At 42.8% G+C, this 22,555-nt stretch overlaps 1 protein-coding gene across 1 annotated transcript; it reads left to right on the top strand.

The window, feature by feature from the left end:
• Window positions 1–15,821: 15,821 nt before the first annotated feature.
• LOC139166327 (vitelline membrane outer layer protein 1-like) lies at window positions 15,822–21,000 on the top strand. Its single transcript, XM_070749721.1, has 3 exons — window positions 15,822–15,989; window positions 16,235–16,329; window positions 20,700–21,000. Exons 1-3 carry the CDS (start codon window positions 15,822–15,824, stop codon window positions 20,998–21,000), a joined length of 564 nt encoding a protein of 187 aa, XP_070605822.1.
• Window positions 21,001–22,555: the final 1,555 nt, after the last annotated feature.

Genomic DNA, 22,555 nt, shown 5'->3' with positions numbered 1-22,555 from the left:
TGTTAGTGGGGGATCAGGGAGTCTCTGCTCACAATCATGCATGCCCTCATCACTTCAAGGTTCGACTACTGCAATGCTCTCTACATGGAGCTACCTCTGAAAAGTGTTTGGAAACTTCAGATCATGTAGAATGTGGCCATGCGAACTATCATAGGCCACCCTAGGTACGTCCATGTCTCGTCAACACTCCGCGGCTTGCATTGGCTGCTGGTCACAATTCAAAGTGTTGGTAATGACCTATAAAGCCCTATATGGTATCGGACCAGAATACTTACAGGACCACCTTCTGCCGCACGAATCCCAGCAGCTGATTATGTTTGTTTGTTTATTTATTTATTTATTTATTTATTTATTTATTTATTTATTTATTTATTTATTTATTTATTTATTTATTTATTTATTTATTTATTTATTATTTGGATTTGTATGCCGCCCCTCTCCGAAGACTCGGGGCGGCTCACAACAAGTGAAAAACAATCCAATACATAATCCAATTAATTAAAATATTAAAAGTTTAAAAAAACCCCTATACTAACATACACACACACAAGCATACCATGTATAAATTTAGCGGGCCCAGGGGGAGATGTTTAGTTTCCCCATGCCTGACGGCAAAGGTGGGTTTTGAGAAGTTTACGGAAGGCAGGAAGAGTAGGGGCAGTTCTGATCTCCGGGGGGAGTTGGTTCCAGAGAGTCGGTGCCGCCACAGAGAAGGCTCTCCCCCTGGGGCCCTCCAACCGACATTGTTTAGTTGACGGGACCCGGAGGAGGCCCACTCTGTGGGACCTAATCGGTCGCTGGGATTCGTGCGGCAGAAGGCGGTCTCGGAGATATTCTGGTCCGATGCCATGAAGGGCTTTAAAGGTCATAACCAACACTTTGAATTGTGACCGGAAACTGATCGGCAGCCAATGCAGACTGCGGAGTGATGGTGAAACATGGGCATACCTGGGTAAGCCCATGACTGCTCTCGCAGCTGCACTCTGCACGATCTGAAGTTTCCGAACACTTTTCAAAGGTAGCCCCGTGTAGAGAGCATTACAGTAGTCGAACCTCGAGGTGATGAGGGCATGAGTGACTGTGAGCAATGAGTCCCGGTCCAGATAGGGCCGCAACTGGTGCACCAGGCGAACCTGGGCAAACGCCCCCCTCGCCACAGCTGAGAGATGGTTTTCTAATGTGAGCTGTGGATCGAGGAGGACACCCAAGTTGCGGACCCTCTCTGAGGGGGTCAATAATTCCCCCCCCCCCAGGGTAATGGACGGACAGATGGAATTGTCCTTGGGAGGCAAAACCCACAGCCACTCCATCTTATCCGGGTTGAGCTTGAGTCTGTTGACACCCATCCAGGCCCCAACAGCCTCCAGGCACCGGCACATCACTTCCACCAAGTTGGCCTTCTGTGGGTCCCGTCAACTAAACAATGTTGTCTGACGGGACCTAGGGGAAGAGCCTTCTCTGTGGCAGCTCTGGCACTCTGGAATCAACTCCCCTCTGAGATCTGAATTGCCCCCACCCACCCTCCTTGCCTTCTGCAAGTTGTTGAAGACCCATTTATGCCACCAGGCATAGGGGGATTAACTTCTCCCCCCAACCTTCTAATTGAAGTATTTGAGATTGGAGACCTCACCTACAAAAAGATATTGACAAAATTGAACGGGTCCAAAGACGGGCTACAAGAATGGTGGAAGGTCTGAAGTATAAAACGTATCAGGAAAGACTTAATGAACTCAATCTGTATAGTCTGGAAGACAGAAGGAAAAGGGGGGACATGATCAAAACATTTAAATATGTTAAAGGGTTAAATAGGGTTCAGGAGGGAAGTGTTTTTAACAGGAAAGTGAACACAAGAACAAGGGGACACAATCTGAAGTTAGTTGGGGGAAAGATCAAAGGCAACATGAGAAAGTATTATTTTACTGAAAGAGTAGTAGATCCTTGGAACAAACTTCCAGCAGACGTGGTAGATAAATCCACAGTAACCGAATTTAAACATGCCTGGGATAAACATATATCCATTGTAAGATAAAATACAGGAAATAGTAAAAGGGCAGACTAGATGGACCATGGGGTCTTTTTCTGCCGTCAGTCTTCTATGTTTCTATGTTTCTATGGTGTGATTGTATAGAATTGCTAGGCTTTTTTTTAGTAATAATGGGTTTTTAGTTTAGTTTTTTAATATTGGATTTGTATTCTATTGTATTACTATTACTATTGTTTTATTGTGTTGTGAGCCGCCCCGAGTCCACGGAAAGGGGCGGCATACAAATCAAACAAACAAACAAACAAACAAACAAACAAACAAACAAACAAACAAACAAACATTGCTGTTGAGAGCCTCTCTGAGTTCTCAGAGAGGGGTGGCATACAAATCTTATAATATTATTATTATTATTGTTATTATTAACTGGATGTGAGCCAATCACAACATTATTGTACTTTGCTTTTCACTAGAGAATACAGAAATATTCAAGAAAATAAGTTATAGATGGGCCAGCATTAGTTAAGAACCAACGAAAATAGTTGATGTATGTGTTTTTATGTATATAATGAGCTACAAAAGTTTACTTAGATAAAGCCTGTAAATAATCCGTTATCCAAATTACTACTGTTCTGTTCTTTAAACACCCACAAAAATAGACCTCTCTTCCAATCTCATGCCTTTCATAGGCTCTGAATATTTATTTTTATGTATTGATTGATTTGATTTGTACATCATTGCAACCTAATCAGGCTCTTGGTTGCTTACAAATTGACACAAACCCAGTTTGGGATAAATTGAAATATAACTAAAATCCCTAAACATAAATAAAAGAAAATATTGCACTGACACTCTTCAGAAAGGATCCCTTCTTAGTTTCTTCTTGAAGGTAGCTGGAAGTTAACCTAAGGTCAAGCAGCATGTCTTTTTCCGAGGCCTGGGACTGAAAAGCCATCCCTTGACCTTCTGAAAATGAGGAACTATCAGCTACTTATCCCAATATGACCACAAGTCTGATTCCAGTAGTAAAATGTGTCCATTTGGATATTAATTCCAAATGAAAGATGAAGCCATTAACAATATCCCAATCAAGGATATAGATATAGAATGGATTCAGTTAATAAAGCTGAACTGTTTTTTCATCAAAAGTTTGAAAAGACTGAGGAAGGAGCGATGGAGATGATACATGAGTTAATAACATCCAGTTCAACTGCAGTGATAGTGTTGGCCTGAGAGGCATTGCCCTCATCACCTCTCGCGTTGACTATTGCAATGTGCTCTACATGGGGCAAACCTTGAACAGCATTTGGAGACTTCAGTTGGTGCAAAATGCAGCGGTGCATGCAATTACAGGGGTACCAAGGTACGCTTGTATTACTCAATCTTTATGCAAGCTCCTTTGGTTGCCAGTCGGTCTCTGGATGCTGTTCAAGGTGTTGGTTATGACCTTTAAAGCCCTAAATTGCTTAGGGCCAGACTATTTATGGGACCGCCTCCTCCCTCATACCTTGCTGCTGCCAGGAAGGGCCCACAGAGTCGGCCTTCTCAAGGTCCCGTCTGTGAAACAATGTTAGCTGGTGGGACCATGGGGAAGAGCCCTCTCTGTGGTGGTTCTCACCCTGTGGAATCAACTGCCCCAGAGATTCTTAATGGAAAGCTGTTAAGACCTGGCTTTTCTGGCATGACTGGAATTAGGATTTATTGTTAGTATGAATGGCTTTTTAAAAATGAAATTCTAGTTTTTATGGATTTTGGATTTTTTATTTAGATTTTATTGATGTTCAGTGGTACAGTGGCAATTAAGTCCTATGGGGGCCTGTCAAACAGGAGCAGCACGCTGCACTGTCACTCAAGCTGATCAGCTGTGAGGCGCTGATGTAATTTGAAGAAGAACCTGCGGATCTGCGAGCCAAGAAGAAAAAATATGGCAGAATTATTCATCAGGCAGTCTATCGCCTCGGCGTTGGTTTGCCGGCTCGTTGGGGCCTCGGGAAGGACTTTTTGGCTCTGTAGGTTTTAACACCCCTGCCCTGACTGGTTGCTCGTGGCTGAAAAGGCGGTAGAGGAGTCACTGAATTAGCAACTCGGCTGTCTATATGAGCCGGGCCAGCCAGGAAGGCAGAGCCCTCCGACATCACGAGTGCCTTCCCAAGGCAACGGCTAAGGGAACTCTATTGCTTCGGCGTTGGTTCGCCAGCTTGTTAGGGCCTCGGGAAGGGCTTTTCGGCTCTGTAGGTTTTAACACCCCTCCTCTGACTGGTTGCTTGCGGCTGAAAAGGCGGCAGAGGAGTTGCTGAATTAGCAACTCGGTTGGCTATATGAGCGAGGCCCACGAGGAAGGCAGAGCCCTCCTACCTCACAACTTCCTTCCCAAGGCAGCAGCTAAGGGAAGAAAGGAATGGGAAGATATTTTTTTTTACCTGAGAAGTAAAGAAGGAAGGTTTAGGTGAAATAGGTGAAGAAAACAGTCAGTAAGTTGACCACACATCTTGTCCTGCTGAGGACTGAGGAAAAAAGCGGGAAGACTGACAGAACTTGAGCTTTTATAACATGGGCTCAGTCCTGATTGGTTGACGGATGGAGGTCAACCCACTGACTATGGATTACACTAATGATTGGAGAAAAACAAACAGACAGACAAACAAACAAACAAATATTTCTGCATAATGTGGTAGTACAAACTAACCGTTCCCCCAGGTAGAAACTGGACTTCAAAACAGTCCTGATTGGAAAGACATAAGGGAGATAGCAGAACCTCAAGCACTGCAAGTGATTGACCATCTTTCCCTCTCATCATTTTGATCCAAGTCACAGCATCAAAGTACAATACCATATGATACTTGCTTGCATGCAAATAAAATTCTGTTGGACCTTCTGTATTTGGTGGGACTATCAATAGAATTTCTTCTGCTTGATACCTGTTGATTTTCAAGAACTGTGTCAACCTGATGTTCCCAGTTATTTTTGCTGCTGAACGCAGGCAAACATACGTGTCCCAGGATGAAGTTGAAATATCCAATCTGGGTCAAAACCAGAAGTTTTGTCTTCCAAGCTTTTGGACTCATGCTGCATTCCATCATCAGGGAACTTCTCTCTAACAGAGGGGGAGGGAGTCTGTGCGTGGTATTTATAGTATCTATTGTAAGTTAGATGTTCAGCATTCAAAAATGCTTAAGCATTTCTAAATGCAACTATGTGGAACAGAATCAAATTCTTTCTTATAATCAATCCAGGCCATCACTATTTTATTAAATTTTTAAATAGTTTTTAAATAGTTTTCTCTTTAACATCCATAAATGCTTGGTGAATATTGTCTGGGTCAATATATTTTAAATACAGTATTACTACTAATTTTTGATATGCATAATCCTAATTTTTCAACTTCTAGCATTTGGTAATTATAATGTGTTCTATTATAGAGTGATCCCTCGATTTTCGCGGGGGTTACGTTCCAAGGCCTCCCGCGAAAATCGATTTTCTGCGATATAGCGGCGCGGAAGTAAAAACACCATTTTTGGCTGCCCCCACCCCCCCCAGCGCCTCCAGCGCCCTCACCGCTACCGCCCGCTTGCCCGATCCACCCCGTTCCCCGTAGGCACCTGCCCGCCCGCCGTTCACTGCTCGCCCGCCCGCCCGCTGCCCACTCCCTTCTGTCCAAGGGGCCCAAAACCACGCATTCTTTTCTTGTTAGGCTTCCACACACACACGAGACTCAAAAGTTAAGCTTAGAAATTTAGCCGCTCAAATCGAACGATTCGCTCCGTTTGGGGAAACCATCAGGAATGCTGCTGCTTTGGCCCCGCCCAGGGAGAAGAATCCGGGCGGAGAAGCACCGCTGTTGCATGGAGTCTTCGGAAGGGAGGCCGCGGGCGCAATTTCTCCTCATGGCTGTGCTTCTCTCCGGCATTTCTACCCCTCCGCCGTTCCTGACGGCCAGAGTAGAGTAGAGGAGGCTGCCCCGACGGAGCGGCGCTGCGGGTTTCCCTCCATGACGCTGCTGCTGCTCCTCTACCTGAGCTACCTGTTGCTGGGCAGCGCCGCATTCTGGGCGCTCGAGTCGCCCCTGGAATGCGACGTGACGGAGCGGCTCCTGAAGGAGAAATGGGAGCTCCTGGTGAACTTTACGTGCCTGGAACGGGAGGCTCTGGAGCGGCTAAGCAACTTTTCCCCGCGCGCACACACACACGTACACAAAGCAAGAAGGGGGCGGGAAGGAGAAGAGGCGGCGGGAGGCAGTCCCATGTCCCGCTGCCCTAAGGCTTCCCTTCCCCCAGCATCTCCCCCTTGGCTCGCCCCTCAAGCTCACGCCTCTTCTTCGCTGGAGCAGGCAGCTGTCCTCGCCCGCCTCTGCTCCCCTTCGTCCAGCTCCCACTCACCCGCCGAGCCCAGGAGCAGCCACATTGCCGCCAGCGCAACAGCCGCTCTGCAAAACTTTGGGGGGGGGAGGGTCAGGGGGAGGCTCCCTTCCAGCCAGCCGGACCCTCATGTCCAGCCTGCCGCCTACCTTTCTCCTTCGCTCCCTCGCGCCAAACCGAATGGCCACTGCGCCGCCCTCGCGACGTCCCGGAGCCCAGGCTGCTCCCGCCTTGCCCGAAGGTAGGAGTGGTTGCGACGGCTCACGCCTTCTCCTTGGAGCCCCTTGGCACCGAGAGGAAAGTAAATCCATTGGAGCGCAGCCGCTAAACTGCACCGGCGTCTTTACATGCTTTCAATCCCCATTTTAATTATTTTCTTCTTGTTGAGAGATTTCTAGCTGTCCTGGTATAGGTTTTTTTAAAAATTATTTTCTGAGCCAGAACTGCAGAAAAAACAATTGCTGCCAGTCTGCCTTCCATTGAGGACTTTATATACTGCAAAAGAGGGCGGTCAAAATAACCGTGGTATAGAAAAAAAACCGTGGAGTATTTTTTAATTAATATTTTTTTAAAAACCGTGGTATAGCGTTTCACGAAGTTTGAAGCCGCGAAAATCGAGGGATCACTGTATATCAGTATACATCAGTGTTTCCCAACCTTTTTTGAGCCGCGGCACATTATTCATGTTTTCAAATTTCTGGGGAACACTGAAGGGGGGCGCGGGGGGGCTAAAGAAAAGTTTGGACAAAAAAAATATCTCTTCCTCCATTTCACTCTATTTCTCCCTCCCTCTTTCTCTCTCTTCCTTCCTTCCCTTCTTTCTCTCCATCCCTCTTTCTTTCTTCCTCTCTTTTTTGCTCTCTTTCTCTCTCCCTCCTTCCCTCCCTCTATTTCTTTCCCTCTCCCTCCTTCCCCCCTTTTTTCTCTCTCTCTCTTGCTTTCTTTCCCTCTCTTTCTCTTGCTTTCTTTCTCTCATTCTCTCTCCCCTACTTTCTCTCTCTCTCTCTTTCTCTCTCGTTCACCACGCCAGCAACAGAGAGAAAAAGAAAGAGTGAGAGAGAGCCGGAGAGAGAGTGGAGTGCGCAGCAGCCATCAGCCTCCTCGCCCTTCCAGACGTCCCCAGCGCCCGGCCTCGCGCCGCCTCCCGTTAGCCCGGCCGAAAGCCACACAGTCCCGGACTCCCGGATTGCTCGCTTCTCCGGCCAGCGCGGCGCTTTCCTGGGCAGATGGCTTTGCTGACTGGAGAAACGAGCGATCTGGGAGTCCGGGACTGTGTGGCTTTGCGTCATGAAGAGAAAACGGCAGCAGGGAAAAGTCAGCCGTTTTCTCTTCATGGTGCAAAGCCACACAGTCCCGGACTCCCGGATTGCTCGCCCCAAGGCAGGAGGCGGCAGCGGAGGACAGTGGGCGGATTGGGCGGGCAATGGGGCAGGGCGGAGAAGCCAGGGGCGCGTTTGGCCGGAGGCACCGTGGGGAGGCAGGGGCAGGGAAGTGCGGCAGTAGGAGTAAAGGGAGCCGCGGCTGCCCCTGCCTCCCCACGGTGCCTCCGGCCAAACGCGCCCCTGGCTTCTCCGCCCTGCCCCATTGCCCGCCCGATCCGCCCACTCTCCTCCGCCGCCTCTCGCCGCGGCACACCTGACGGTGTCTCGCGGCACACCAGTGTGCCGCGGCACACCGGTTGGGAAACGCTGGTATACATAATACAATTTTCCCTAATAGCATTTATAAATTTATTGACTGCCCATCTTACCACACATGCAAGTGAGATGCTGGATCCAGTACTGCTCAATATGTTTATAAATATCATGGGCAAGACCATACACAATAGGATACGTCTATGAGGACTGAATCAAGGTTCAAGGAAGATCTGAACAAACAGCAGCACTGTGTAGAAAACTGATATATTTTACTATGAGTATATCCTCTATAACCTTCATTGTGTATTGGACAAAATAAATAAATAGATAAATACTGTCCAACTCACTCAAAATATCTTCAGGCAGGTTATAGAATTAAAACCCCCAAAGACAAAATTCAATACGTCCTTCCCTATCCAGCTCCATATCAAGCAATCCCCTTGATGGGGTAGATATCACTCAACTGTTCCCCAAGGGCTCTAGCAAACCATCTATCCAGGGCCTTTTGAAAAAGTATCAAGGTGAGGGCCAATCTTATCTTCATGGTGGTAATGTTATGGAGAAGTATTTTTATTTATTTATTATTATTATTATTATTATTATTATTATTATTATTATTATTATTATTTAGATTTTTATGCCACCCCTCTCTGCAGACTCGGGGCAGCTCACAGCAATGATAAAAACAATATAAAGTAACAAATCTAACATTAAAGTTTAAAATAACAATTTTACATTAAAAAGCCTAAAAAACCTCAATATATAAAAAAGCATACACGCAAACATATCATACATACAGCTACATAGGCAAGGGGGGGATGTCTCAGTTCCCCCATGCCTGATGACAGAGGTGGGTTTTAAGAAGTTTACGAAAGGCAAGGAGGGTGGGGGCAGTCCTGATCCCTGGGGGGAGCTGGTTCCAGAGGGTCGGGGCCGCCACAGAGAAGGCTCTTCCCCTGGGTCCCGCCAGATGACATTGTTTAGTCGACGGGACCCGGAGAAGGCCAACTCTGTGGGACCTAACCGGCCGCTGGGATTCGTGCGGCAGAAGGCGGTCTTGCAGATATCCTGGTCCGGTGCCATGAAGGGCTTTATAGGTCATAACCAACACTTTGAATTGTGACCGGAAACTGATCGGCAACCAATGCAGATTGTAGAGTGTTGGTGTAACATGGGCATACCTAGGGAAGCCCATGATTGCTCTCGCAGCTGCATTCTGCATGATCTGAAGTTTCCGAACACTCTTCAAAGGTAGCCCCATGTAGAGAGCATTACAGTAGTCGAACCGCGAGGTGATGAGAGCATGAGTGACTGTGAGCAGTGACTCCCGGTCCAAATAGGGCCACAACTGGTGCACCAGGCGAACCTGGGCAAATGCCCCCCTCACCACAGCTGAAAGATGTTTCTCTAATGTGAGCTGTGGATCGAGGAGGATGCCCAAGTTGCGGACCCTCTCTGAGGGGGTCAATAATTCCCCCCCCAGGGCGATGGATGGACAGATAGAATTGTCCTTGGGAGGCAAAACCCACAGCCACTCCGTCTTATCAGGGTTGAGTTTGAGTCTGTTGACACCCATCCAGACCCCAACAGCCTCCAGACACCGGAACATCACTTCCACTGCTTCGTTGACTGGACATGGGGTGGAGATGTACAACTGGGTATCATCAGCGTACTGATAATACCTCACCCCATGCCCTTGGATGATCTCACCCATAGTATTAGAGGAACGAAAGTATGCTGAGCAAAAATGATCTGAGGTTTTACTGAAGTTAAAAGTGAGACCACAGAAAAATACAATGATTGCATAACAATTGAAAGGTCTTGAACACCAGAAGTCATAATCCCTCTGGCATGGTAAGACCACTTCAAGAATATTACATTCAGTTCTGAGTACTGCAACTTTGGAAGAACATTGATGACCTGAATGTACAGAAGAAAGCAATTCAGATGTTAAGTGACTTCAGGGAAACAGATATGAAAAGACTAAACATATGAGGAAGTACGTTCAGCCTAGAAAATAGGAAATTAATCATAATCAAAACAACAGAGTTGGAAGGGACCTTGGAGGTCTTCTAGTACAACCCCCTGCTTAGGCAGGAAACCCTACATGACTTCAGACAAATGGTTATCCAACATCTTCTTAAAAACTTCCAGTGTTAGAGCATTCACAACTTCTGGAGGCAAACTGTTCCATTGATTCATTGTTCTAATTGTCAGGAAATTTTTCCTTAGTTCTAAGTTGCTTCTCTCCTTGTTCAGCTTCCACCCATTGCTTCTTGTTCTACTCTCAGATGTTTTGGAGAATAGGTTGACTCCTCCTTCTTTGTGACATCCTCTGAGATATTGGAACACTGCTATCATGTCTTCCCTGGTCCTTCTTTTCATTAAACTAGCCATGGTCAATTTTTGCAACCGTTCCTCATATGTTTTAGCCTCTAGTGCCCTAATCATCTGCACTTCTTCTAGAGTCTCAACATCCTTTTTGCATTGTGGTGACCAAAACTGAAGGCAGTGTTCCAAGTGTGGCCTTACCAAGGCCTTATAAAGTGGTATTAACACTTCACATGATCTTGATTCTATCCCTCTGTTAATGCAGCCTAGAACTGTGTTGGCTTTTTTGACAGTTTCTGTAGGTTTTAATTGTTTTCAATAAGTTTAATGGTTGAATTTGTGATTTCATAGTTTGCTTTTTAATTGTTTATTATTATTATTATTATTATTATTATTATTATTATTATTATTAATTTTTATTTTTATGTCAGTACAACACAGCAAACGAGATCACTATGCTGGATTTCGTATTTCATCACCAGTCGAGCACTTCCCAAGCACCTAGCACTGTGTGATGTAGCAGCGAATTATATTTGCCGATCCCAGTAAAGCGGCCTTTTGCAATTGACAGATGAAGATTTGTCAATTCCAATGGTTTTCAAATGTCCGCTGAGATCCTTTGGTACTGCGCCCAGCGTGCCAAGTACCACTTGGACCACTTTCACGGGCTTATGCCAGAGTCATTGCAGCTCAATTTTTAGATCTTCGTATTTCACTCATTTCTCTATTTGCTTCTCCTCAATTCTGCTGTCTCCTGGGATTGCGATGTTGATGATCCATATTTTCTTTTTCTCCACGATCACAATGTCTGGTGTGTTATGCTTCAGAATTTGGTCAGTGTGAAGTCGGAAGTCCCACAGTAGCTTTGCTTGCTCATTTTCAACCACTTTTTCGGGTTTATGATCCCACCAGTTCTTTGCCACTGGTAAATGGTAGTTCCGGCACAAGTTCCAGTGGATCATCTGTGTCACAGCATCATGTCTATGCTTGTAGTCAGTCTGTGCGATCTTTTTGCAGCAGCTGAGTATGTGATCGATTGTTTCATCTGTTTCTTTACAGAGTCTGAACTTTGGATCATCTGTTGATTTTTCAATTCTGGCTTTGATAGCATTTGTTCTAATGGCCTGTTCTTGTGCCGCCAGTATTAGTCCTTCTGTCTCCTTTTTGAGTGTTCCACTTGTAAACCATGACCAGGTCTTTTCCTTATCCACTTTGCCTTCAATCTTCTCCAAGAACTGGCCATGCAATGCTTTGTTCCGCCAACTGTCCATACAGCATTGAGTTACAGTTTTTTTGTACTGGTCCTTAGTTTGCTTCACCTTGAGAAGCTTCCTATTGTTGACCTCCAACAATGCTGAGTCTTTGCTCCCCTTCACATAGTCAGCTAGTGCATGCTTCTCTTCTTCCACTGTCTGCTTCACTTGCAAAAGTCCTCTGCCGCCTATTTTCCTTGGTAAATACAGCCTGTCAACATCACTGCGGGGGTGTAGTGCATGATGGATCGTCATTAATTTTCTGGTTTTCCTGTCCAGGTTGTCCAGCTCTGCTTGAGTCCAGTTCACTATGTCAGCTGTGTATCTAATGACAGGTATGGCCCAAGTATTTATAGCCTGGTTGAATTTGTGATTTCATAGTTTGCTTTTTAATTGTTTTTATTTTATATTATTATTATTATTATTGTTGTTGTTGTTGTTGTTGTTGTTATTATTATTATTATTATTATTATTATTATTATTATTATTATTATGTCAATACAACACAGCAAATGAGATCACTAAGCTGGATTTCATATTTCATCACCAGTCAGGTGCTTCCCAAGCATCTAGGACTGTGTGATGTAGAGGTGAATTATGTTTGCTGATCCCAGTAAAGCGGCCTTTTGCAATTGACAGATGTCTCCTTTTTGAGTATTCCATTTGTAAGCCATGACCAGGTCATTTCTTTATCCACTGACCAGGCAATGCTTTGTACCACCAACTGTCCATACCACATTGAGTTACAGTTTTTCTGTACTGGTCCTTAGTTTGCTTCACCTTGAGAAGCTTCCTATTGTTGACCTCCATCAATGCTGACTCTTTGCTCTCTTTCATATAGTCAGCTAATGCATGCTTCTTTTCTTCCACTGTCTGCTTCACTTATTTATTATTATTATTATTATTATTATTATTATTATTATTATTATTATTATTATTATTTACATTTTAAACTGGGCCTACAAACAAGTTATAAAGCAATGGCATAATAAAGATAGATAATCTATATCTTAGAATTTATTTTGAAATCATGTTTGTGATTAAGGGACATATCTTTGGAATTCCAGTCACAACTACTGAAAATCATTTTGCTGGCAGAGTACTTTGGCCACCAGAGGTACTTCTTACATGAGTGATATTGAGCTGGCCATGCCCAACTCGACATCTGAAGTCAAACACAATCTTAATGTGGCCCTCAATAAAATTGAGTTCGACAACTCTGCTCTAAGTCCTTCCCCTTCCCTTCCCTTGTTAACAAAATAATAGCACCCACTCTTGGTCCTATCTACCTTGCATCTTCCTTACTTACTATCAAAATATTTTGGTGATTGTCTACTCTTCTTCACTAATACAATTGCTGGGCTGTTTGCTGCAGAGGTCCATACAACCTAAACAGAATGATCTGTTCCAAGGGCATGTTCCCTTCAGGTCATTAATTAAACTAAAGATGGCAGATTATTTTAAGGTTATAAAAATAAGTTTACCTTAGATTATGATTTTTACCAGGACATAGTTCAGCAATTTGTTCTGACAGTAAATTTTTAGAAAGCATTTCGGCAATTAGTTTCAGCAATTTGTTTAAAAAACAGAGTTTGAAAAGTTCATTTCAGTATTTGTTTTAGATATGCCTACATAATCCATTTTAAAACTTAAAAACAGTAAATGTAGAATTAGTAGAATTTCTTGATTAACTGTTCTGAAGGAAAAGACCTGTATAGATATCATACGTCTAGAACAAGACATGCAAATTGTTGAACTGAATGGCTACAGTGCCAAGACTATATGAGATATTAGCAGAAAATTATTAAATAAATCAATGTGTACACTTTCAAAATTAAGAAATTAATGGGCTAACAGAGTTTTTAGTTTTGAAAATATGTTTTCCAGGCATTGCACACATTTCCCCCCGTTTTCCAGCAAAACATTCTGCATAGTCACATTCCAGAATTGTTGCATCTCTGCAGAGGTTTTTGGAAGGACCATGCAATAATGTGATTTGCATGGATACATGATTAATAATTTTTTCTTCCTTCATATACCATAGAAACACAGAAACATAGAAGATTGACAGCAGAAAAATACCTCATGGTCCATCTAGTCTGTACTTTTCACCCATTTTGAAAAAGTTAAATCATTTGCCATATTACAGACGCCTCCAGGAATATCAACCCTATTGCACACTTTATAGCCATCGGCAAATAGGCAAACCTTACCTACCAAACCATCCCCTATGTCACTCACAAACATATTAAAAAGAATAGGACCCAGAATAGACGCTGGTGGCACACCACTTGTAACCAGTCTCTGCTCAGAATGCTCACCATTAACAAAAACTCTCTGATGTCTACGCTTCAGCAAATCCGCTGAACCATCCAGGAATTAAGTTCAATCTTCAATAACTTATCTATCAGCTCTTTATGTGGAACCATATCAAAGGCTTTGCTGAAGTCCAGATAGCCAATAGACTTCATGGCACTATCTTCATCCAACACCTTTGTGACATAGTTTAAGAAATCAATGAGATTAGTCTGACATGATTTACCCTCAGTAAAGCCATGCTGGTTTGGGTCCAATAAGTTATTGTTTTTTAGATGCTGATTTATCCTCTTTTTGAGTAGAGTCTCCATCATTTTAACTATAACTGATGTCAAGCTAACTGGCCTGTAGTTACTAGTTTCTTCTCTACAGCCCTTCTTGTGGATAGGCACAACACTGGCCATTATCCAATCCTCAGGAACATCTCCTGTTAAAGGGGATTGGTTAAACAAATCAGTCAAGGGGGTAGCAATCACATATCTGAGTTCTTTAAGAACTCTGGGGTGGATGCCATCTGGACCCATTGCCCTATTTGTCTTTAATTGTTCAAGTTCTTCTAAGAGATCGGCCTCTGGGATCACTGGAGCTGAATCCCTACAGCTGGAAGCAATGCTATATCCACCAATAGTATTATATTGTAAGCTGCCTTCTGAGAAAACTGAATACCACACACATGGTATTTTGTGTTTTACCCATTTTATTAAAAAGAAGGAAATTTATTCCTTCCACTGGCAGGCTTGGTGGAGTCCCATAATATGGTCTGTTTGAATTAATGCTGTGTGACCTATTGTTGTCTTGTGCAAACTGTGGCTTATTGCAGAAGGAAGCAACTTGATCTCCAAGTCTCTTATGACTAATTATTAAAAATTACTGCCTTGACTTTCTGTTATTTCAAGTACGGAAATATATAAAATCACAGTGCGTGATCAACTTATAGAAAATTTAGTGAGGGAAACTAATAGTCTGGGTTCTTATCTACCAAACAATGAACATCTAGAACTGTCCCTGCCCCTATTTCTTGTCCTGCCTACAAATAGTTCATTATTTAAAGTCTTTCCTATTCTGGCTGTAAAACAATTAACTGCAGGAAGACGGTAAGCAGAGAACAAGGAAGGGAGACCAGAGATTGTGACTGAGTAAGAAAGTCACAAATCTAGTTCTGTAGAAATTAAGGCAAAGTAAAAGAGAAGGCTAAAAAGTCTATAGCAGAGATGGCGAATCTTTTTGGTCCACATGCCAGATGGGGGCGCCGGGGATATGCCCATGTGTCCCCCCACCCATAATTCCATGCTCTCCCATACATTTGCACGTGGAACTCCCCCACTCTTGGCACATGATGGCAAAACCACTTTTCACTCTAGGAGCCTGGGATGGCGAAAATGGCCTTCCCCACCCCGTCAAAGGTCCTCTGGAGGCAGAAAATGGGCCATTTGCCATGTTTCATTTGAACGGGAAGGCCTGGTCTTTTGCTCTGCCCAGGTTCATGCAAAGGCTCTGGAGCTTAAGAAGAACAAGAAAAATGTTTCCTGACTCCCAGTGGGCCCGGAAGGCCTGAAAATCAGCTGGTCGCGTGTGCATGCACACCAGACCAGAGCTTGTGTGCCCGCTGATATGGCTCTGCATGCCACTTGTGGCATGTGTTCCATAAGTTCACTATCAAGGGTATAGAGGGCGGGAGTAGAAGATCTCTAAGGTCACTTTCAGCTCGATTCTGATTCTGACCTTCTTCTCTGGGAAGATGGAAGCAGTGGCAAAACACTTCTGAAATTTGCCCAGAAATTTTCAGGACACAGTCCAAGAAAACTGATTCAAGTGTACAGAATAAATAAATTGAATAGCATGATTTCATAAGAGTGGTACCACAGATACTTGATCAAAGATTTCTGATTTCTAGACCAAAATTTCTGAAGACATTTCTCTTTTAAAAGGCAGGCTGGTTTACTCTTCCATGGACCTCTCTGTCAGCACCGCTCTTCTTCTGATCATCTTCTGCCTGGGCAATATCGAAACTCGAGATTTCAGAAGCATAATCCCTGTAAAAAATGGGGGTGTCTGGGGTTCCTGGGGCAGAAATGAGTTTTGTCCTGAAGGCTATGCAAATGGCTTCACCCTGAAGGTAAGAACTTATATTTCAGGGGCTCTTCTACTTCTTTCTCTATCTTTCAAATTAACTCTTCATTTTTTCACTTTGTGTTTTAAGAACAGCCACAAGATATGTGTTGATGCTTAACATTTTTAAAAAAATTATGTAATCAAAGAGAGGCACTGATTGTTCCATATTGATGGGTCAATGTTGAAAATTCTCAGCATTGAAGGGCAGAAGGACTGATCTTGAACTTTATCAGAGTCTTATTTTCTTAGGTAGAATCATCCCAAGGAAGTGCTGATGATACAGCTCTGAATGGAATCCGTTTGTACTGTTCCGAAGGTGGATACATTGAGTCTGCAGTTGGGCCGTGAGTAACTGACTTACTTGTACTATTTTATTTTCTTATCATCAGGAATTGGGGAGCATATGTTTCCCCTTTTTCTTGTATACATTCCTTATAGAACCCAATCATACCCTATGGAATTTTATGGTTCAAAAGTAAACCAACCTCCTTCTCTTTCTCTTTTCTCTCTTTTCTCTCTTTTTTATCTTTTTGTTATTTTTTCTTCTCTTCCCTTTCCTCCTTTTAATTTTTTTAATTTAATTTTTCTTTTTTTATTAACATATTAAAAGGAACTATTATTCATTGGGTTCATGGCGATTTTCGTGAAACATTATTTGGATATCCCCCCAGGAAATTGTTACAATTTTTTCTTAGTAAGGGTTTGATTTAAATTAAAAACTGCTGGGTGTAATTAGAAATTTTTGCTCTTTTTTCTTGTTTTTGATTCTTTTAAAAGGCATTTATTATAAAAGAAGGTTAAAAAAATATACATGAAAATTGATATGAAGGATATATAGAGAAAATTGAAGCACTATGGCCTATTCATTTGATTAATTAAGATTACGAATAGCCTAAAAAGTGTATTAGCTAACAACTTTTAAAATATCATATAAGAAATTTGAGTAATTATTTTTGTCCAGATGTCAAATGTAAGGAGGTATCATTGGATGGATTTTGTTTCCCCAAAATTTAAAAGTGATTTATTATAATGCAATTCAATACTGATGGTATTTTACTTTGTATATGTGATTGGAGTGAAAAATAAAAAAAAATCCTTTGCCAGAAAAGAAAAAGGAATTGGGGAATAGATGACTGATCCTTATTTACTGCTACTGATTTTAGAAGAGGATGCACTGGAATGGGTACAGCTGACTTTCTGGCACTGTTGTGCAATGGTCTCTCTGAATTAGCAGCTGAGATATGGTTGGGGATTTGTTTATTCCCGAGAAATCCCCAAAAAGCTACTAATATTTTGTAATCGATCTCTAACACATGCTCTTTCCTGACCTTCATTCTTGCCCCCAAACAGCCCTTTATTGACTGTAGTCTCTCACATACTTCCCTCATATGCAATCCATGGTTCTATCTGCTGTTGTTATACCTTTGTTTGTAGCGAGACATGGACTTCATTCTTGCTGTTTATGAAAGTCAGAAGTGTGGCTGCTATTAATGTCCTGTACTTGAATTCTGGGTATAGCTTTGTAACCCCCAATGTTGTTGTTATTGCATTAAAGATTTATGGTAATAATTTAAAGCAGTGTTGCCCAACATTTTTTGAGCCGCAGCACATTATTCACCTTTACAAAATCCTGGGAAACATTGAGCGAGGGGGGGGGGCCCTAAAAAAGATTGGACCAAAAAAAATCTCTCTTTGTCCCTTTCACTCTATTTCTCTCTCTCTCCCTCTTTCTCTCCCTTCCTTCCTCTTTCTTTCCTCCTCTCTCTCCATCCCTCTTTGTTTCTCCCTTCCTTCCTCTGTTTTTTGCTCTCTTTCTCTCTCCCTCCTTCCCTCCCTCTATGTCTTTCCCTCACCTTCCCCACTCTTTCTCTCTCTTGCTTTCTCTCTCTCTCGCTGTCTTTCTCTCTTTCTCTCTTCCCCCTCTCCCTCTCTCTTTTGCTTTCTCTCTCTTTCTCTCTATCCCTCTCTTGCTATCTCTTTCTCTCTCTTGCTATCTCTCTCTTTCTCTCTCTTGCTATCTCTCTCTCTCTCTTTTTTGCTTTCTCTCTCTCCCTCTCTTTCTCTCTCTTGCTATCTCTCTCTCTTTCTCTCTCTCTTTCTTGCTATCTCTCTCTTCCTCTCTCTTTTGCTTTCTCTCACTCCTTCTCGCTTTCTTTCTCTTGCTATCTCTCTCTTTCTTTCTCTCTCTCTTTCTCGTACACCACGCCGCAGCAGCGGCATTGGGCAGTAGCCGTGGGGCAGAGGCAGGATGGTCAGCTGTGAGGCGGAGCTCCGGAATGGAGGCACTGACGGCGGCGGCTGGACATGTTGGCATTGCGCTGGGCATGGGCCTGGGGTTGCAGCCTCTGTCCCGGCCCAGCCAGCAGACAAGTGCCAGCCATGCAATGCCAGCATGTACGGCATACAGCAACATGTCCAGCCGCCGCTGTCTGTGCCTCTGTCCTGGAGTTCTGGCTCACAGCTGACCACCCTGTCACCGCCCAACGGCTACTGCCAGGTGCCGCTGCTGCCGCTGCCCTCCCACTGCCACCGCCCTCCCGCCGGGCCCCAAAGCTCACTTGCTGCCACTGCCAGGGAAGCTCGAGCCGGGCAGGGCGCTGCAACTGCCGGAAAACTTGGAAGGCACGAAGAAGGAAGCTCAGCTTCCGGTATCACAAGTTTTTGCTCTTCGAACTCTCAGCACTCTCAGCAAAAAGTTGCAAGACTAGAAGCTGAGGTTCCTTCTTCGTGGCACACCTGACCATGTCTCGCAGCACACTGGTTGGGAAACATCGATTTAAAGTATCTTTGATTTATTTATCAGATTATATAATCAGGTTGATTGCAAATGAAGGTCTCACAAATCAATATGTCTCAAATCAGGATTGGGACACCATTGGGTTTATGAGAGGTTGTTCCAATTTTTATTTATTGAAAAACAGTCTCTCTCCAAAGAAAACCATGGGGAAGACCCACAAGGCAGCCACAAGGGATATTCTATGTTTTTGTGAACTGAGATGGAAGTCCAGATTTCCAGTACGAAAATGAGGTACTGAATAATCACAGGGGCCTCTATTAAGGTTTGTTGCAAAATTCAAAACCAGAAGTACAGACTGATGACTGATTCAACTAGATTTAATAACTTCTTTATAAACATAATGACAGATGAATTTAAAATACCATTAGCAGATTATTTCTTCAAGTAAACACAAGCAGGATTTAGTTTCACTTCAGCAGAGAGTACTGAGAGGAGAGTGCAGATTGGAGAGTAGACTGAACCATGCTCAGCTTTAAAATTAAGTTCTAGTTTCAATTCTCTGCACAGACTCGAAAGTGGTTAGCTCCCATTGGCTGACTTAGTTGCTATGCCTATTCATTGGCTAACCTTGTTAACACGGCTGTGCAAGTCGTGAATATTCTACCAGCCTCACTAGCTGAATAATGACTCACCTCTTCACTAGTGGGTAATAGAAATAAAAGATCTTTTCAGGGGAAATGGTGCTTACAATACTGCAATTTCTGGAATAAAGAGTCTGTGCTGTAATGGTTTCTGAGCGTGACGTGGTTTGGGAGTAGACTTGGAAATGTGGTCAAGGGAAGATTTGGGATTTTAAAAATGTATTCTTTATCCACCCCCCGCCAGGAGATTATGGCAGAAGCTACAACATTCTCTTCCCCTCCTCCCCACCTAAAACATGTCAATGAGTTAGGTTGAAAGTCAATTATAGACTCATAGATAATGAATTTAGATTTTTTTATTTTTTTATTTTTTTATTTTGTCCAATACACAATGAAGGTATATATCTATATATACATAGTAAAATACATGATGAAGGTTATAGAGGAGATACTCATAGTAAAATATATCTAAGAAATAATACAAAAGAAGATATAGTAATAGAACATATCAATGAAAGAACAGAAGAAGAGATATAGGAATAGAAGAAAGGTATAGGAGATGTAGGAGAGCAATAGTACAGGGGACGGACGGCACTCTAATGCACTTGTACTCACCCCTTACTGACCTCTTAGGAATCTGGATAAGTCAACCGTAGATAATCTAAGGGTAAATTGTTGGGGGTTTGGGGATGATACTATGGAGTACGGTAATGAGTTCCACGCTTCAACAACTCGGTTACTGAAGTCATATTTTTTACAGTCAAGTTTGAAGCAGTTAATATTAAGTTTAAATCTGTTGTGTGCTCTTATGTTGTTGTGGCTGAAGCTGAAGTAGTCGCCGACAGGCAGGACGTTGCAGCATATGATCTTGTGGGCAACACTAAGATCTTGTTTAAGGCGTCTTAGTTCTAAACTTTCTAGGCCCAGGATTGAAAGTCTAGTCTCATAGGGTATTCTATTTTGAGTGGAGGAGTGAAGGGCTCTTCTGGTGAAGTATCTTTGGACATTTTCAAGGATGTTAATGTCTGAGGTGCGATATGGGTTCCAAACAGATGAGCTGTATTCGAGGATGGGTCTGGCAAAAGTTTTGTAAGCTCTGGTAAGTAGTGTGAGATTGCCAGAGCAGAAGCTACATAGGATTAGGTTTACAACTCTTGAAGCCTTCTTGGCTATATTGTTGCAGTGGGCTTTGGCACTTAAATCTTTTATTATTAGTATTATATTCAGGTATAGAGTTCAACTGATTTTAGCCATCATGCTTGAGTCTTATGACCTGATGACAGGGGCATAATCTACACACCAAAGATATGCATATCCATCTTTTTTTTTTGGACAGGTGGGGAAAATGGACCACGGCCCAGTATTGTCAGCCAACCTTCTACCTGGTTTCCTTTTCTCTGAAGGTGGAACCTGCTCAAGGAAGTGGTGATGATACTGCAGCCAACAACATCCAGTTCACCTGCAGTGATGGTCAGGTTCTGAGGGGCCAGGGCCTGAATTGGGGGGAATTTCATAAGTGGTCTAGTCGCTGCCCCTCAACGGCAAAGGGTATATGTGCGATACGAACTAAGGTGGAGATAGAACAGGGTACTGGTGATGACACAGCACTCAATGATGTGCGCTTTTCCTGCTGTTAATAGCTGATACATATTTTGTCACCATGAAATGCATTTTTGGTATACATTTTCAAAAACTGTTAATTATAGTCCAATATTAATTGAGAAGATAGGATATGTTTGTGTAAAATGTGATAGTACAAGGTAACATTGCCCCCACATGTGTGTCTTGAAATGGGTTCAGATTGGAGAGAAATGGGTTCAGATTGGTTTCTGCCATGTGGTGGCAGAAACCTCAAGCTTTGCAAAGACTGATGATCTCTTCTCTATTATTTTAATCAGGTCACAGAACCAAACTGTAATTCTGTATTACTGATTTCTTGCTTGGAAATAAAAATTAATTGGTATCAAAATACATATGTATTTGTTTGGGTTTATTTATTACTTATTCTGTTCAGCCCGGTTAATTAACATTAATTAAGCTACGATGAAGACTCGGAAGCCAAATCACTAGGTATCGTAGTCTATTTACAAAGCAACGTGCCGGAAACAGTAATAAAATCAGAGGAATGTGAATTTGCCTGCCAAAAGCCCAGTGTTATCGGCACAGTTGATAATAAACTTCCAAAGGAAAGTCATACATTCAAGTCATTAATCCTCAGCATGGACAGGTGCTCACAAATGTCTTTCAAGGCTATGTTTACAGGGTTCCAGAAAGATTTCATGGAAAAAACACTTCGGCTGTTAATTCTTTCTATCTTCCTAAAGGAACATTGAGCTTCTGCAATGGACTTCTCATGCTCCTCCCCTTTATACTATTTATTATGACAAGGTATGCCTACATCAACATTGCCGGAAATATTCTTGCTTCCCTCATATTCTCCTGACTCTCGTGTCTAATATTGGGTCTACAATATCTCCCTCCTCATCTGACTCCAACATTAACAGATATGGGGGGGAGTGTGTGCAGCCTCTGCAGGGTTCCCAGACCCTCACTCTCCCTCACTCTCATTTTCCAATGCCTCTGGTAAACACACTGTCCTCTGATACCCAGATGGACCTGGTTCGTTCTCCTTAAAGTCCATCACCCAAGGAACTGGATGTTAGCCAATCACAACATTATTGTACTCTGCTTTTCAGTAGAGAATACAGAAATATTAAAGAAAATAAGTTATAGATGGGCCAGCATTAGCTAAGAACCAACGGAAATAGTTGATGTATGTGTTTTTATGTGTATAATGAGCTACAAAAGATTTCTTAGATAAAGCCTGTAAATAATCCGTTATCCAAATTACTACTGTTCTGTTCTTTAAACACCCCCCAAAATAGACCTCTCTTCCAATCTCATGCCTTTAAATGGCTCTGAATATTTATTTTTATGTATTTATTGATTTGATTTGTATATAATTGCAACCTAATCAGGCTCTCGGTTGCTTACAAATTGACACAAACCCAGTTTGGGATAAATTGAAATATAACTAAAATCCCTAAACATAAATAAAAGAACATATCACACTGACACTCTTCAGAAAGAATCCCTCCTTAGTTTCTTCTTGAAGGTAGCTGGAAGTTATCCTAAGGTCAAGCAGTATGTCTTTTCCAGAGGCCTGGAACTGAAATGCCATCCCTTGACTTT

The sequence above is a fragment of the Erythrolamprus reginae genome, chromosome 4 (assembly GCF_031021105.1).
Source record: "Erythrolamprus reginae isolate rEryReg1 chromosome 4, rEryReg1.hap1, whole genome shotgun sequence".
NCBI classification, from domain to species: Eukaryota; Metazoa; Chordata; class Lepidosauria; order Squamata; family Dipsadidae; genus Erythrolamprus; species Erythrolamprus reginae.
This window is presented reverse-complemented; position numbering and strand designations above follow the sequence as displayed.